This window comes from Melanaphis sacchari, unplaced genomic scaffold (genome assembly GCF_002803265.2).
Source record: "Melanaphis sacchari strain LSU unplaced genomic scaffold, SCAv2.0 Contig20_pilon_pilon, whole genome shotgun sequence".
NCBI classification, from domain to species: domain Eukaryota; kingdom Metazoa; phylum Arthropoda; class Insecta; order Hemiptera; family Aphididae; genus Melanaphis; species Melanaphis sacchari.
The window spans coordinates 5,753,314-5,769,723 of NW_020271042.1; the positions used below are offsets into that span (position 1 = coordinate 5,753,314).

General features: G+C 29.5%; 1 protein-coding gene across 1 annotated transcript in view; it reads left to right on the forward strand.

Moving 5' to 3' along the window:
• Positions 1-2,879: 2,879 nt before the first annotated feature.
• The window catches only part of LOC112593774 (calpain-1 catalytic subunit-like), an 87,522-nt gene continuing 73,991 nt past the window's right edge, over positions 2,880-16,410 (forward strand). The window contains exons 1-2 of the mRNA XM_025338317.1: positions 2,880-3,214; positions 10,554-10,723. Coding sequence (XP_025194102.1) covers positions 10,567-10,723 — 157 coding nt within the window. The 5' untranslated portion in view covers positions 2,880-3,214; positions 10,554-10,566. The remainder of the gene's footprint in view (positions 3,215-10,553; positions 10,724-16,410) is intronic.

Genomic DNA, 16,410 nt, shown 5'->3' on the forward strand with positions numbered 1-16,410 from the left:
GCCGCATATTTTTACTTTTTTATATTTTTGAATTTCTGTAAACAGTCTTTACTAATTACATTAATAGAATTCATTAACAAAATGTTTTTTTTTATATAATTGCATATTTGACTATAATTACATACTTTAATATAATTTTATATTTTCATGAAAGTTATACAAATAATTAAAATTAGTCATTAAGCAGATCGATTTTATCTGTATTTTAGATTTTGAACAGAGCGATGAATGTATTGATTTTATATTGGTGTATGTTTTTTTAAAAATTTTTTTGTGTATATTTACCCGATAAGTAGTCAATGAAATCCTTATAGAATAGTTTTAGATAAAAAAATTGGATCGAGTTTGTATTTTAAACAAGTCAAAATTGAAAATATCCATCATTTTGTTTTATAATTAGGAAAAATAAACAAAACATTAAGAAAAACAGGAATTTTTACCTTAAACTTGTTTTTGACTAAATTGATTACTTTATTCTGTTATAGTTAAAAAAACAATAATAAATGAAACTTGAAATTTTTTCCAAGTGTCTATATTATTATTTTCAAAATAATATCGTATAATTTTCAAAATATTTCAACTTTTTTGTGTTATTTATAGCCAATTAAATTTTTCAATTTTTTTTTCTATTTACATCAATAAAAATGTCAAAATAAGTAAAAATGATTTAAAATATAATACAGGTTTCTTAACAAGTGATTCATTTCTCGATTAAAAAATATTGAACATTTATCGTCATAATATTTTATAAACATTTAAATTTAGAATTTTGATAAAATTCATCAAATTCTCAAAAATTACAAATTACTTTTTAGTTGGAAATTAAAAAAAAAAAATTTTGTTTGTTCCTAAAATTTAAAAAATGAATATAAAGTTATTTATACGTTTTAAAATCTCATTAAAAAATAAAATTCTACTGGAAAGTTAAATTAAGTTTTTTATGATGATTTGAATTTAATATTGTTACGACAAAACATATTAATCTGTATGATAATAAAATTATTTCTTCCCAAGTAATTACTATTTTTATTGAAATTCAAACTTTTTTTTAAATAACCGTAGACACTTTAGATTTTACATTTAAAGTGTTGATGAGTAATTAAAAAAAAAAAATAAACATATTTATATAGATAGAGTTTTAGTTTTAAATAATTTATTTAATTTATTATATAACGCGTATAGGTCACAACTTAAAAAACCATCACATAATAATATTTTCATGAATATGTATTTAAGTATAAACAAAGGCTATAAAACCGTGCCTTAACAACAGTAAATTTGATTTAAAAAAATATCTAATACTATCCATAGTACCTATCTATTATTATGTAAATACGAAAATTCAGTATAAGTTTATAAGTCGTCAGTCAAAATTGTTTTTTTGTATTTTTATTTGATTTTTAATAAGTGATTTTATGGTATTTTCTATGTGTTGAATTGCTTAGACCTAATTTGAATACTATATTATGTAACAACATTTATATTAAATACACCGAAAACTGGTTTAAACTGAAAATGGAAATTTTGATTCGTTCATTTAATTTAAAAATCTCCCATTTAACAATCAAAAATGTATGATAAAAACTTAAAAAATTGCTTATAGTTTCCCATGAAAATAAACGCCTTCAATCTAAAACTAAATTAAAAATAATAGTTCACGAAGAAATTGTTTTTTATTTGTTTTCTAAAATTGTGATCACGTAATAATAATAATGATATGTTATCTCTCCATTCATCGACGACTGTATTATATCATGAATCACTTAACTACACCAATAGTATTCTACGTAATGTAATTCGTTAGTAGGAACTTATATCGACACTTATATACGTAGATCGACACGCAGCGCCCATCTGCACCAGTCTGTTGTACATGATTTCTTGAACCCTTTGTGAACTTGTTCATTTAACACACTCAGGTTTTGGCGGCTTCGGGTTAATTGGATAAATAAATAAATGCTAGTGGTCCTTCTGTAGTCGGGATGCACGTTTGTAATTTTACTATTTCTGTCTGTCAAACGAGAAGTATAACAAAATTCCAGTAAGTGAAATTAAAACTGCTGCATTTTGATCAATATCAGATTTCAAATATAAAATATTGCCAAATTTTAAGAAGAAAAAATCTTTGAAATAATTTTATTGCAAATATTGTACATAAAAAAAGTTTCCAACGAAAAGTCTTACGTTTTATTAGGTAATAAAATACATAATATATACACAATTGTAACTTCTTCGTTACATTGCATGTAATATACTAATTTATTACGAATTATAACATAAATAAGATATGATATTCCTTGAAAATTTTTATACTCTTCAAATTTGATGAAATTCGGTGTTTAATCTTTAATATTGATATTTTGATTTTGTATAGTGGAGTTTTGCTAAATGGTTCATCAAGCCATTTTCAGACTAATCAACCAAATCAAAACACAACTTTTGCATTGTAAGCAGAAAAACATATAAAATAGTTCTTCAAAACCTGCCGATTTATGTATCTATAAATCTTAGACTATATGGTCGAAGAAGTTTGTTAGGTATGTACCTACACATAATATGTGGTGAAAAATAAATGAAAAATTTAAAATAAACAGACAAAATCGGTGCAATATAATATATCTAAAAGCGATATACCATTAATAATATCATATTTTTATGTTATATTACGTATTAATCGGTTGTCGTCAGATGGCGCCGTGTCCGCCGCAGAACGGAACTGCAACGCGTCGAGCATGTATTAAATATTATATAGTAATAATAGTACTTCTACGTTCTACTGCAGTATTGCGATGGGATGGCGGGGCACTATTAACGGCGGCGGTGGCGGTTCACCAGCAGTCACGTGTGACTCTTAAATTGCCGACCAGTCGGTGCGCCTCGCGACTGCTAACGTAACGTGGGTTGTCGTTTCATTCGCCGTTGTCGATATACTAGAACAAAACGATCCGGACAATACGAAATCGATATTAAGATTTAAAATAATTTTTTTTTAAGCATACGTGTGTTTAAAATAATTTATTTTTTAGTAGTTGTATAATAGCGTTGTCGTTTCCGGTCTTATCCGAAAGTCTATGTGTTTGCGTGTTACGGACGTCCGACTTGTAGAGTTCGCGAGGATCCGATTGCGCGGTGTCTAATATAAAAACAATATTGTCGGACGTCACTTTTCATCCGTTTATCCGTCGGCACCGCTGACAGAGAGCACGGGAAAAGAGTGAGTGCTACACATTATTATTTATTATATCACAATATGTACAACTGAATTGAACTATGTAGTGATCAATGTAATCTATCATATTACATAAAAACACGTAGCTTGCATAATTGTATTAATTAATTCAAAAAGTAGCTAGGTGAGCTACAGATTCAAATCCGACGCGCGCCTTTGGGGTCAAAATTGAAATATGCGTCTTTTCACATAATAATATTTAGAACATTTTTCATTATTGTGCGTATTTCTTAATTCAACATCGAAAATAAAGTGTATAATGACTATAATGTATTCAAGTAAATTTAGACATATTTTTAAAATATTTTTTGCCCAGTTAAATAGTACAATTAATAAACATAATAATATGTGTTGTGACACGTAAAGTTCGTATACAAGATCGGAGAGTGGGTGGGTATAAAGAATGTGCTATATAGAGACTGAAGTTACCTTTTTTTTTTTTTTTTTTTAATATATATTATCCTCATAACATGTTTCTCGATTATAAAATAATTTATAGTTTTTACAAATGTGTTGTACTCGTACTTATAAGTAGCCTCCAAAAATACTCACAATATTTTATAAATAGTTATGATTATCAATTTTTACTTTTTAGCACTAAAAGTGTTTCATATATTTAGTATCCTTTGTTAGGTGATGCATTTGTGTACCATCGGTGTAGTTCGTTACTACGTCTTTTTCATTTCTAGATCCTCCACAACCACACCACAGTTTGAGACGTACCTAGCACATCTGATGATTAATCCCAAACGGTCGCGCGCAAACCGTCTGTTTTGAGATCGAACGTTGAAATTCCCCGCAGGTGTGTGCAACTGAGTTCTGTGGCGGGGACAGCACGAACTCTCATAACGCGCACCCGCGGGAAAAAATATTAAAAACTGGTCCAGTCCATTACTATTTATTTACCTATTCGTTTTATTTATTATTTCACCGTGTAAAATTATTATATCGTCGTTATATTAATATTTCAATATTACGTACGAGGCCCTCTCAATATGTTTAGGTGACCAGTGTCCATGTTATTAATTATGATGTTGCAGTGCGAGCGAAACGATATATTACAAAAAATGCATAATACACCTCGAATATTATTGACGGTTTTCCGTGAAAATTACATATTCAACAAGGTTTTGCCTCTTGCGATACATTTCGAACACATTTTACACACATTTAATCATAATTTAATATGTTATGAGTAGGTATGGGTGGGTCAATCTAGTGATTGAAATTTTATTTGATTGAACCCGTTTTTGATAAAAAAAAATGACATCAAAAATTTAATTGATCAAAATGTTGTACAATTGAAATATATTATGATTTAAAAGTATAAGTATAAAAAAAAAATAGAAAAGCTATTATTATGTATTAAAAAAAAAAAATTAGGATTTTAAATATTGAGCTGTTTTTCTCAATTATTCCAATGAATTATAACCTAAATAATTTATTTTAAGTTTTTATTACATTTATTTTAAATATATTTTTATTTTATCTTGTATACTACATTATCTATCATTATTTATAATAAAATACTTGATTGATTTTATTTCGACCGAAAAATTTACGTAGCCATAATACATTTCGACCATACATTTTTCGGCTAAAAAATAATTTGATCATTAGACCTTTGATTAAATGGCTTGCACTGGTAGGTATTTACATTAAATTATATGCTATAGTCGGGGTAGTTAGACGTAATATAATATTATCATAGCATCTTTTGTTGTAACTTATAAGGGATTTTGCCCTCTACTCAATTCACTCGCCAACCCACTTCAATCTTTTTTTTGTAAGCTGAAAGTTTATATCTTACTATAAAATTGCCTAAAAAGTTTATTAATTTAATTCATTATCATCATACAGTTATAAATTTTTTAATTCTCGTGAATATTTATCATATTAAAGGAGTTTAAATTTTTGGTAGCGGTTACAGGTGCTTATAGATATACTCTTATAATTTTTAAAAGACAAAGCATTACAATATTAAAAATGTACTGTAATTTCGCCAATATACGTATATATACGTATTCAAGCTTTTTTCTCTAATTTTCGTTTATTATATTCTCTGATTTTTTTCTTTTTAATATTATTCTTTTTGTTGTTGTGAAGTTGCCATTTTTTCGTCGGGTACCTGAAGCTTCTATCTATCCTTTTTAAAATTTAAAAAAAATTCTCTAATATTGATTGCAATGAAAATAAAATTATTTTATGAAACTATATATATCAAAACTTTTTTGCATAATAAAGAGATATTTGGCTATCGATTGAAGAACAGATGTAAGACGATTGATAGGTGGATGCCAGCTGTTATAATATCATAGAGTATGATATATATATTATTAGATATAAGGACGCCTTGAACGTAAATTATAATACTATGACGATTGTTGTATCTGAAAATCATCTAAAATGTGTTTTTTGTTAACCAAAGTATTTAGATAGAGTATCATCATGTACGCAAAAATAAAATAATAATGAAAATTTGTTTTTTTTTTTTAAAGCGGTTGACTTAATCTGTTGTTCAAAGGCAATTAAAGTAGAAATTTAAGGGACTGCTGTACTAGCATATTACATTATAGTGCATTTACTAGTTGTAATCATACAATACGCTCGACACCTGCTGGCACGCGCTTCTCCTAACCAGACTGATGTTACGACGACAGTAATAAATTATAATAAATTATTATACATAATAAAGGTAGCTAGTGTTGCTGGTGCCACAGTCAGCTGCTGTGGCCGCTGTACGTCTCGCATACAGGGTTCGCTCTGTCACTTCCGGTATTGCAGTCGTGCGTACCACCGCTTTTTTCCAGTCGCCGTTCCTTCGTACTGCAATAACAATAACATTGCGTTGTTTATACGGTTTTTGGGTTTTTTTTTTTGTCTTACCCTTCGCACACACGTCTCGCTGCGTACCCTTCCAACCGTAAACGCTTTCGAATATCAGCTAATACTATACACATAAAACCTATAGCATCAACCAGCAATGGCAATTATGCCCAACAAAATATATAATATAACATTATATTTGTACAGTAGCTTCCTGTTTGATTTTAACTTATCGAGTTCTTCTATTTAGTTTTTTTTTTTGTTTTGAGTTTCAATACAAATATAAGTATTTCTATTATGTCACATTACTACTGTATTCAAATCGAGGACAACAATGTTATAACACGTCGATTATACCAACAATATAGATCGTCCGAAATTCACTAAATTATTTCAATTTTAATGTAATATAATAGTAAATATCCAATAATAATAAAAATAATAATGATGCCAACGCACTGATCGCTACTTATTCGTCTTTTCGATATTTTGCGTTATGTTATTTTTTTATTATATTGTGTGATCCACGAATATAATTTTATCTGCATATGTTTATTATGTTTACAATTTTATCGTCACCCAATCGTCTTGCATATACTTAATATTATATTATCATATTAACCTACTTTAAAAAATTTATATTTTAAAATAATGTTAATTTAGATATTTAAAATTTAACTCGTAAAATTTGAATTATCTATTTTTTAAAACCTAAATATAACTCACTGCCAGTAAATAATAGTAATAATAATAAAACTGAACGCGTTTTTGAGTTTTGAACGTCGAATGTTCTTACTTTCGTTGGTATTTCTGCATAAATAAGCATTGTAGCATTGTGTCTCATCTAGTTAATAATTTTAAGTATTTTATTTTTATATAGGTAGACATAATATAGCAAGATTATGACTCGGGAGTTGGACGTAATGACATCATGTCACAGAAATGACTTTAAAGTTTTTATATTCGTGGGTGGTTTTTATTATTATTTGTATACACGATATACGATAAAAATCTTTGAACAAGTAGCTTATTACGTCCCACTATATTATAACGTATATATTGTACATTAATTGTGATGTTTTGTTTTTTTTTTGTCCTAGTCATATATGACCTTACAGATTTCAAAACACTATATGCTATGCATAATTTAATGTAAGACATAGGTAATACTTTAGACAATGAAGTAAAAAGATTAAAATTTGTTTTGTAGAGGCCACGAGAAGAATCGTACCATTTAATGTATTTTAAAATATACATTCGTTAAGTATTTCATTTTTATAAAGTATGCTTATGCGTATATAAGCTAAAAAAACGTGCCTAATCCACGTTTTTTGAATTTGTATTTTGTATTTGTACTTTCAGTAGTTTTATTATATTGTTTGGTATCGCTACATTATTTTACAAATTGCGATTGTACAAAATTATTTTGTAAAAGGTCGATTCCTTGAAAATTTAGTCTGCTCTGTATTTTAAAATTAAAAAAAAAAATTTTTCGTTACATTAAAAACATTAATTTCTATATCCTCGATTTGTAATACAATATGACGAAACTATGACAAGCCTTCGAGATAGTTTTAAAAATATAAACCATGCCCATGAAATGTTTAGATAATAAACTATAATATAGTTGTTTAAAAAAAAAAAAATGAAATGTGATGTATTATATGTGCCAATTTATAAGATATATATATTAGAGAATAATATGTGACATTTCAATAATATAAATATAATAGTCAAATTAATTTTTTTTTTCAAGCCTTGAATTTATTTTAGGTTTTTTACTAGATATTTATTATCATTGATGATTAGAAACAATAAACAATTTCAAAGTCAAACTCGATTTTAAACACATTTTTTTAAACCAAAGAAACAACTATAACACACGTAGTATGTTTTTTACCTCAAAGATGAAATCACAATAGGTTTTATTTTTCGATCATTAGTTATCGGTGGGCCGCGTTAATGAATAGTCTGAATGCGATCTAGAGATAAATTACGAGCACCTCTTTTCTTTATTGTATAGCAATTAATTAAATTCATTCAATTCAATGAGGGGGAGGAGTTCGTTCATTTTCAGTAATTAGTTCATATATTGGTTGACCTTTGCTGCTACAGGAGTATTATTGCAGCGTCAAGTTCAAATTTGTTTCGCGTTGTTACATTACTACTAGACTAAATATGGAATACATTTCACTTTGCATATTTTCACATATTGCAGACAGCGGTGCTGGTACCCGCTAATGCGTTGCGTTTATAATGGATCGTAAATTATCAACATGTTCATGTGTTTTAGCGAGCACACAAATAATAATATAGCGTATGGTTGCCTCAATACATACATAATAATATATAAGTATCTAAATAAAAATATATCGACGTGTGTTTTTACTTGAACATTATTGTGTTTGTTTATACGTCTGTTTCTTATAATATAAACTATAATATAGTGTGTAATATGTATTATATGTAATAGTATTAATTTTGTATTTATTTACTTCTAATAAGTCTTCTACAAATTTTAAAATTTCTAAAAAAGTACTAAAAATATAGTTAGATTATTTTAACAATTTTGATGTTATACTAACAACATTAAAAAGGTAAAATAATTATTATAAAATAAATTTTTGATCATAATTATTTACGTATTTTCATTGGGTACTCTTAGTCAAAAACTATCATATCGAAAGTTTTTAAAATTAAAAATAATAAACACTAACTTAAAAAAAAAAAATCATTAAATCTGTAAAAATTTGAACAAAAACTTATTATTTGGTGATAAATTTAATAAGCCAAAAGGAAAAACATGCAAATACGACACTAGTTCTCAATACTTAAATTCTTGATTATATTAATTAAACATGCTTTATATTAAATATTTTTTTATAAAGTCTTAGCTGAATATATATTTTTGTCGCATACTTGCGTGCTGTACAATATTGTTAATTAATTACTATTTATATTTATATAATATTTTTAAGCTTTCCAATATAGTATACTACGCTGTATATACCTAAAATACCTACACTTAATTTGTTAAATGTTTTTATTTTTGTATCGGCTTTATTTTATACAGCTGCATAATTCGCTAACAATCTATAAAGCCATAAATAATAACACTATAACCACTGATGATTTATTTATGGTGTGTTAATTAAACATTAGGCGTTGTATATCGACTAGCGAGTGTTTAAAATGTCGGCGTGTATAATATATAATATTTTGATTTTCTTGTTACATATAAGTGGTCCATACATAAAATATTATATGTTTTTTGAATCACTGATATATTTTGTTAATTGGTTTCCATATGTTATACATATTATTGTTATTCGCTTCAGTTTAATTTATTCGTTTTAATTCTTACATATATTTATTAATACATAAATGTTTAAAACTCATAATACCATTCGATAATAATTAGTATAACATTTGAAAATATCTATTTATTTTATAGTACTTGTATTAAGTATTGAATTGTTTTGGTCAAATTAATTTTTTATAATGATTTTCGTTATGATAACTATTACCGTACACTGTGTAAACACATTGTATTCAGTATTATACTTAATAATATGTTTATAATGAAATACTTAAACAAATTGCTATTTATTCATCAATAAGTAGACACTAGACAGTAGACACAATATTATAACGGAATCTTCTAATTGAATATAAACAACACTACTACAACCGTTATCGATTGCTTCTATCTAGGGTTAGGTTCTATCTAAGGTTATATTATATAGCTGCTCAAGTTTGTCAAACTAGCTCATAGCGTATAGTTCATTACTGCTGTAGACACTCTTAGTAAAATAAAACTGTTTTCAATTCTGTAGTGTACACTGTTTTTTTTTAACAATTCACCGGGTACCAATGTTAAATCAAATTTGAAGGTTTTAGTAACGGTTTCGTAGAGTTATAAGAAAAAAATGTCCCATAGTCGATTTCCAATTATTCTTTTTTTTATTATTATTAATTTGCAGTAATGCGTTACTAATTTTTTTCAACTTATCGTCGCTTTTGTTATACGATAAAACCGCTTTATTAATCTTTTACCAGTTGATATTTTCTGCCAATTTATCTAATTTTTTACTCTTCCTTTGTTTTCCTATAAACGGAGTTTTAGCTTTGTCTCACTTCCATTATTCGATCTTACACTAAACTGTAGATATAGTAGTCACAGTCATCTATTTTGATACTGTTACCTTCGAAAAACATACAATTTCTTCTATTCCTTTGAAACCTTCGAACTGTCGTGTTTATTATTCTTAGCAGCAGACATATTGGGTAGATTATCTGGGTGGTACCTATGTATGCACTAAGAAAATTGAAACAAGTCAAAATCTATGTCTGATATGAGTTCCACAGTCTATGTGTACATACAAAAACAATTAGACTGTCGAGTTATTTACATAATATTTCTAAAGTTTAGTTTACGTAGGTACTTTGTTATAAACTTAATAGAAATGTGTAACTGATGATGTGTTGTGTTTTCCAGGAATGAAAATGAGATGAGTGTAGACGAGCATGGCGGGTGTTGGGACAGTTGCGTGCGACTTATGTGCCACAATCACTCGTCGTCGCAGCCGTCGAACCACCGACATCCCTACTCTGCCCACCACCTCTATACCAATGGCAACAAAAACGGCTTGAACGGGCACGTCAAAGGTGAGTGTTAAAGAATGCATTGTACATAACCACTGAAATTCGCATATACCTACTCATATCCATATATTAGTTATTTTTTCATATGTAACATATTATAGAAAACTTTTTAAAACATTTGTTAGGATGTCGAGGTTTAATCATATTTACCTTAAGGTTATAGATACAATAATTCTGGATGGAAGTGAAAACTATTTGAATTTCCCGGCGTTTTTAATATGGTTTTTTGGTGGGTAGGAAGTTATACATACTTTAGTAGTTAAAACGAACAAAACCATCGCCTTGTCGACCACATTGTACCTATAATATAGTTACGATATTTTTAATACAGTGTAAATAGTGTATTATAAACGTAGGTGCTGAACATGATGCGCGTATGTTTGTAAACGCGGTGTCGGTGCGTTACATCTCGGTGACTCCTTTTATGCACGCATGCGCTTACGGTTGATCTCACCTAAAAATACAATAGTACTTATGTGTATTTTATATTATAGGTATATTATAATGTTTATCATATGTACAACTATAGTGTTTAATAATAATAATAATGACCGGTTACAGCGATTTATGATTTACGGAGAGAGAGAGAAAGAGAGTAAGAACAACAGAGAGAATTTCGCACTAGTTCACTGGTGATCTTCGAAATCTTATACAAAATTGAGGGTCAGCATTTACTTTATATGTACGACATTACATTAAGCTGATGTGTTTATCACGATTGCGCGGGCGCCTTTCCACATTTATTATTATATTATTATGATACGCCGTGCCTAAATCCTCCGGGTATACACCGTTCCCGCAGTTCGATCCTCGCGTCATCCGGTACTATACACACTTAATTCGCGCATAAATATATTGTATTATATGTATAGTGTATCTGCCCGTCAGCGATTATTTCATATTACGATCGTATGTTTTCTATTTTTCCGCATCATCTTTTAGCTCCACGTAGCTACTCCTCCGCAATGTCACGATTCCCATAGACTAGTCGTGGTTTGAATTTTTCATTATCATTATTTATTTTCTTACTGTTTATGAATGGATGTCCCGAGGACGACCTTATAATTAGTATGTATATTATAATACTACGACGACGTCTAGTCGGAGGAGTCATCGTCGAACTACGTCCTGTATAATATGTAAATAGTCGTTTACGCCGCCGTAGTTCTCCAGATAACGGTGAAATCTCAAAAATTAAACCTAATCTGTGGTGCAGGCGAGCAGTATAGGTAGAAATTAGATTTTGCAGAATATTACATCTGCATTTTAGATAAAAAAAAAAAAAAAATGATACACGATTTCAAAATTGTAATCAGAAAGTAATCATAATATTATTATGATCATCATATTCCGCATTTTCACTGCGCTGCAGTATAGTATATTATTGTGTTAGTCGTCACGCGATGTAAAATTACGAAAAAGGGAACCATGATAATAGTTGAGCAGTGACCGATTGGTGTAAATATCATCGCGGGGGCTGACCTGAACCGTAAGTAAAAAAAATTCGAAGAAACATTTTTTTTTCTTTTGTTACATAACTTTTAGTTATTGCACAAATGTTTAGAAAACAACTGTTTGGTGATAAAAAAGTAAAAATAATACTCAGACCATATTATTGTATACAATAATATGTACGATATAATAGCGCAGTAAAATATACCTACTGCAGCTCATACACACTATGAATTGCACAGCAATAAAATACCTCCACACCTATAATTTACACTATACGAGATATACATATCACGTTGGTGAGCCGGGTTGCGTTAATATTACTTTTTCAACCGCGGGACCAGAGGTGGAAGAGTATACGCGATCATAACGTTGCAGCAGTATTTAAATGTTATAATATTCCTCTAGTCTCGAGCTGCGCTGTTGTAGGTATCTATCCTTTTATGATGTACACGCGTGCTACCTCAGAGATAATACGACGACGTCGTCGTTTTCGTATCTTAATCGAAATCGGTTTCCATTCGAAAATCGTAATCGGCTCGCGCCGCCGCCATCATACATAACGTTATTGCTGTGCAACAGTCGCGATACCAACCAGGGCAGGCTGTATTATTATTATTATTATTATTATTATACTGTATGATATTAAATTAAAATTATGTCGAGTAGAGGACGACCACCTGCGCACAATGTCGATACTATTAATTACGGCCACGTGACCCATGTGCTCGATGGGTGCTGGATCGGGCGAGGTACCACAACAGAATTCGGTCGCGAGTACACAATATTATAATATGGGATATTTGTACACGACTATTACCTACCTATAAGGACACTAGCCGTGAGCGACTATGGTTGAGTTCATTAAGCGTATTGCGGACGTATAATAATATTATACGTTTTGGCGTACATATTATTATAGTTGATAATATAAAAAACACAGCCTGAAATCGTTTGCGTTTGCGATGCACACACAAACGTAATGTATTCATGGATTTTTTTTTTTAAATTGGAACAGTTCTGATTAAAAATCTGTACGTTTCATAATACATCGAATATAAATTCTAATAATAACGTTTATTTTTACAACATTTTGCGCATATATTATAAAATAATAAAAACGTGTTAATTGCATATTTTTATATTATAATATAAAAAGTAACGCGCACCATACTTAAAAAATAAAATAAAATTGTTAAACCACTATGAGAATTCCATTAAGTACATTATAATAATATGATCATGTTCTACAACAACCGTTGCAGAAATTGTCAATGTGAAAATACAATTTGCATGTTTTACAATTTTATTTGCATACAAATCTGGGGTTTAATAACAATTTATAGTAGTAATGACTGTGATACATCACTCAGACAATAAACTACTTACATAGTTATATTATGCTATACGTAAAATGATGTACAAATACTACAAATTATCGTATAGACGTGTAGGCGTTGAAACCAATATAAATGCAAATACAGTCCATTCTAAATAACTGCACGAAGTCCACGGGAGGAAAAAATTGCACTTATTAAAAACTTCGAGATGATCAATAGACGAAATTATGAAAAAAAATTTGCAAATTATTATTATTTATAATGTATTGTGTATTTTAGATAAAATAATAAATACATACTTAATGCATTTGTATCAATATTATATTCTCTAAACAACAGAATAGTCAACGTACTTATTTGAATTTCAAATTATCCCTTAGCTTTATCTTTTTAATATTGTTTATTTTTTTTAACCTATTTAATAATTTTTAGCAGGTTTAAATTTTCTGTAAATGATAATTTTGTCAATTTTCTTTTTTGATCCATAATAACACGTTTTAAAACTGTTACATGGCATACGCTATTAAATGAACAAGTGCGAAAAAATTAAAACGGAAATTTAAATTCCTGTCAACGGTAGGGTCTTACGAATTAGATGATAATAATCAAATCAATAGCGACAAGTAATCGCGGCGATAAACTCAAGTAATATTTTTGGACAAGAAAATTCGAGTTATTGATAACTTGTCCGATTAGTTTACGAATTTACAAGATAATATTTTAAACATTAAATGTTATGAAGATTTAAAAACAAGGAATTTATTAATTCGAAATATCTAGAATTTCGAGTTATCGAGTATCGAGTTACTGAGGTCCTCCGAGAATCGACTGTATAAAATTATAGCCCGTCGCTGCACGTTCCGAAAATTTTCGTTCGCGTATTTTTTGAGACGGCGCGCCGTCATCAACATCGTCGCCGCGATCAAACTGTAAACGCGCCGCTGCTTTCCGTTCAATTGCCTATTAGACAACTACGATTACGACGGCGTGTAAGTATATTATTTCTCCATCTATATAATATATGTGTGCGTGTGTACGACCGCATTGATGAAAACGTGCGTTCAATTAATTAGCCCCGTTTACCTCAGAATGTGCCGGGGAGTGCTGCTGCTGCTGCGGTATTTATTTTGTACACATTTTCATTCCATCTCTCTTTCTTTCTGCTCGACGTCTGTTTTTTTATCTTATTTGTATACCGAGAATCGACGCACGCTGACCAAAGCTCGACGGCCGCAGAAGAATCCGCTCTTCATTAGCGGCGGCGACGGCTTTTACACACCGCCGTGAGTTATATTATATATATTATATATATATATATAATCAGTCGAAGCGGTGGCGAATGACGCCGAGTCCGAAGATGTTTTTTTTTCCGTTTGTTCCCTCTTAAATTTCCATCTTTATTTTTATTTTTTTTGCGTCCAAGTTTTATAAACCACACGACTTTATATGCGATAACAACAATATTATTATCGAGAGCAATGCACTTGTTCAAACACCGTAATATTAATATTTATCTCGCGACCGTATGCATCATAATAATAATAATGTAATGTCTATGTGCCGTCGAGCTCGCGCACGCATACGTTTAGCCGTCTAATTTTGCGGCGATTTTAATTACGACCGCCGTGTCCGTTAATCGGCAATTACCCGGGAATCCGGTCCCAGCGTCGACCAAACTGGATTATTATTACCCGTCATCGGCGCAGTGTTATCTCGAACGCTGCATATAGCGACTAAAATAATAATATATATTAAATGTTATACAGCATCAAACATATTATAATAATAGATGACCAACGGATGATTTACGGTCGTGGTTTACGACGATGATATTTTATTATATTTTATTTATTTATTCTCTACGTTATCATCGTAGATTAGAGATTCAAACTATTATCACTGAACATTTTTTTTTTACTTTCCGCCTAATTTTCTATGCCACAAAAACACATTAATAATTTAATAAAGAATTAGCGAAAAAGAACTATATTTACACATAGTTTTATTAACCAATTATCGCATATAAATAGATTTTTTAAGTTTTTCTATACTTAAGCTAGTCTAGAATCACGCAGCATTATCTTCCATGCATCGTCGCTGATTTTTTTATGTAAATTAAGTCTTGGATATACAATATTTAGTAATAATTACCCATAACTTTAGTGCAAAGAGCATCGTTACGCGATAGTGACTACATAAAGTATAAAAATAAATTTTAATATTTTTTATTGTTGTTTTTACATTTATGACACGTATATTTGAACCATTGGTTAAAACTTGTAATATTCATTTGTTTATTTATTTTATTTTTTTTCAGTTCAACTCTTTTTAGAATGTTTTCTATTGTTTATTGCCCAAGAGTTTTGTTTAAATATTTGTATAAATATTGTCATTACATGACGTAGTTACTATAAATATGTTTATTTATATATAAATGGAGTTTTACTTGTATACTCCTACCACAATACCTAGGTATAGTTCATTATCTTTTTTATTTTATAAAGCCCTGACACCTCTAAATTGATCTAGAATCATTTTTTAAATATATTGTTATGCTCTATTGATAAACAATAGTTTTTTTCCTCTTCTAGGCGTCCGCTGACGATCCAATTGAAAGTTTGTCCTGCCGTGATGGCCTTGGGTAGGGAAAAAATTCACAAAGAGTGAAAGCCCACCGTCACCCACACGTGCTCTCCGTTTATCCGTTCTTGTCGTGTCGTTTCGTTTGAGAGGGCGGCCAGGGTTATTTGATGAGTGGTTTTTTTTCTTTTTATATACGCAATTCTGCATTATTTGCATTGTTTTTATTTCTGTTTAACCTCATCAGCATTAAGCATGATCTCATCTTTTACACACACATTTGGATGCACAAACATATATACACCCATGTGCATTATT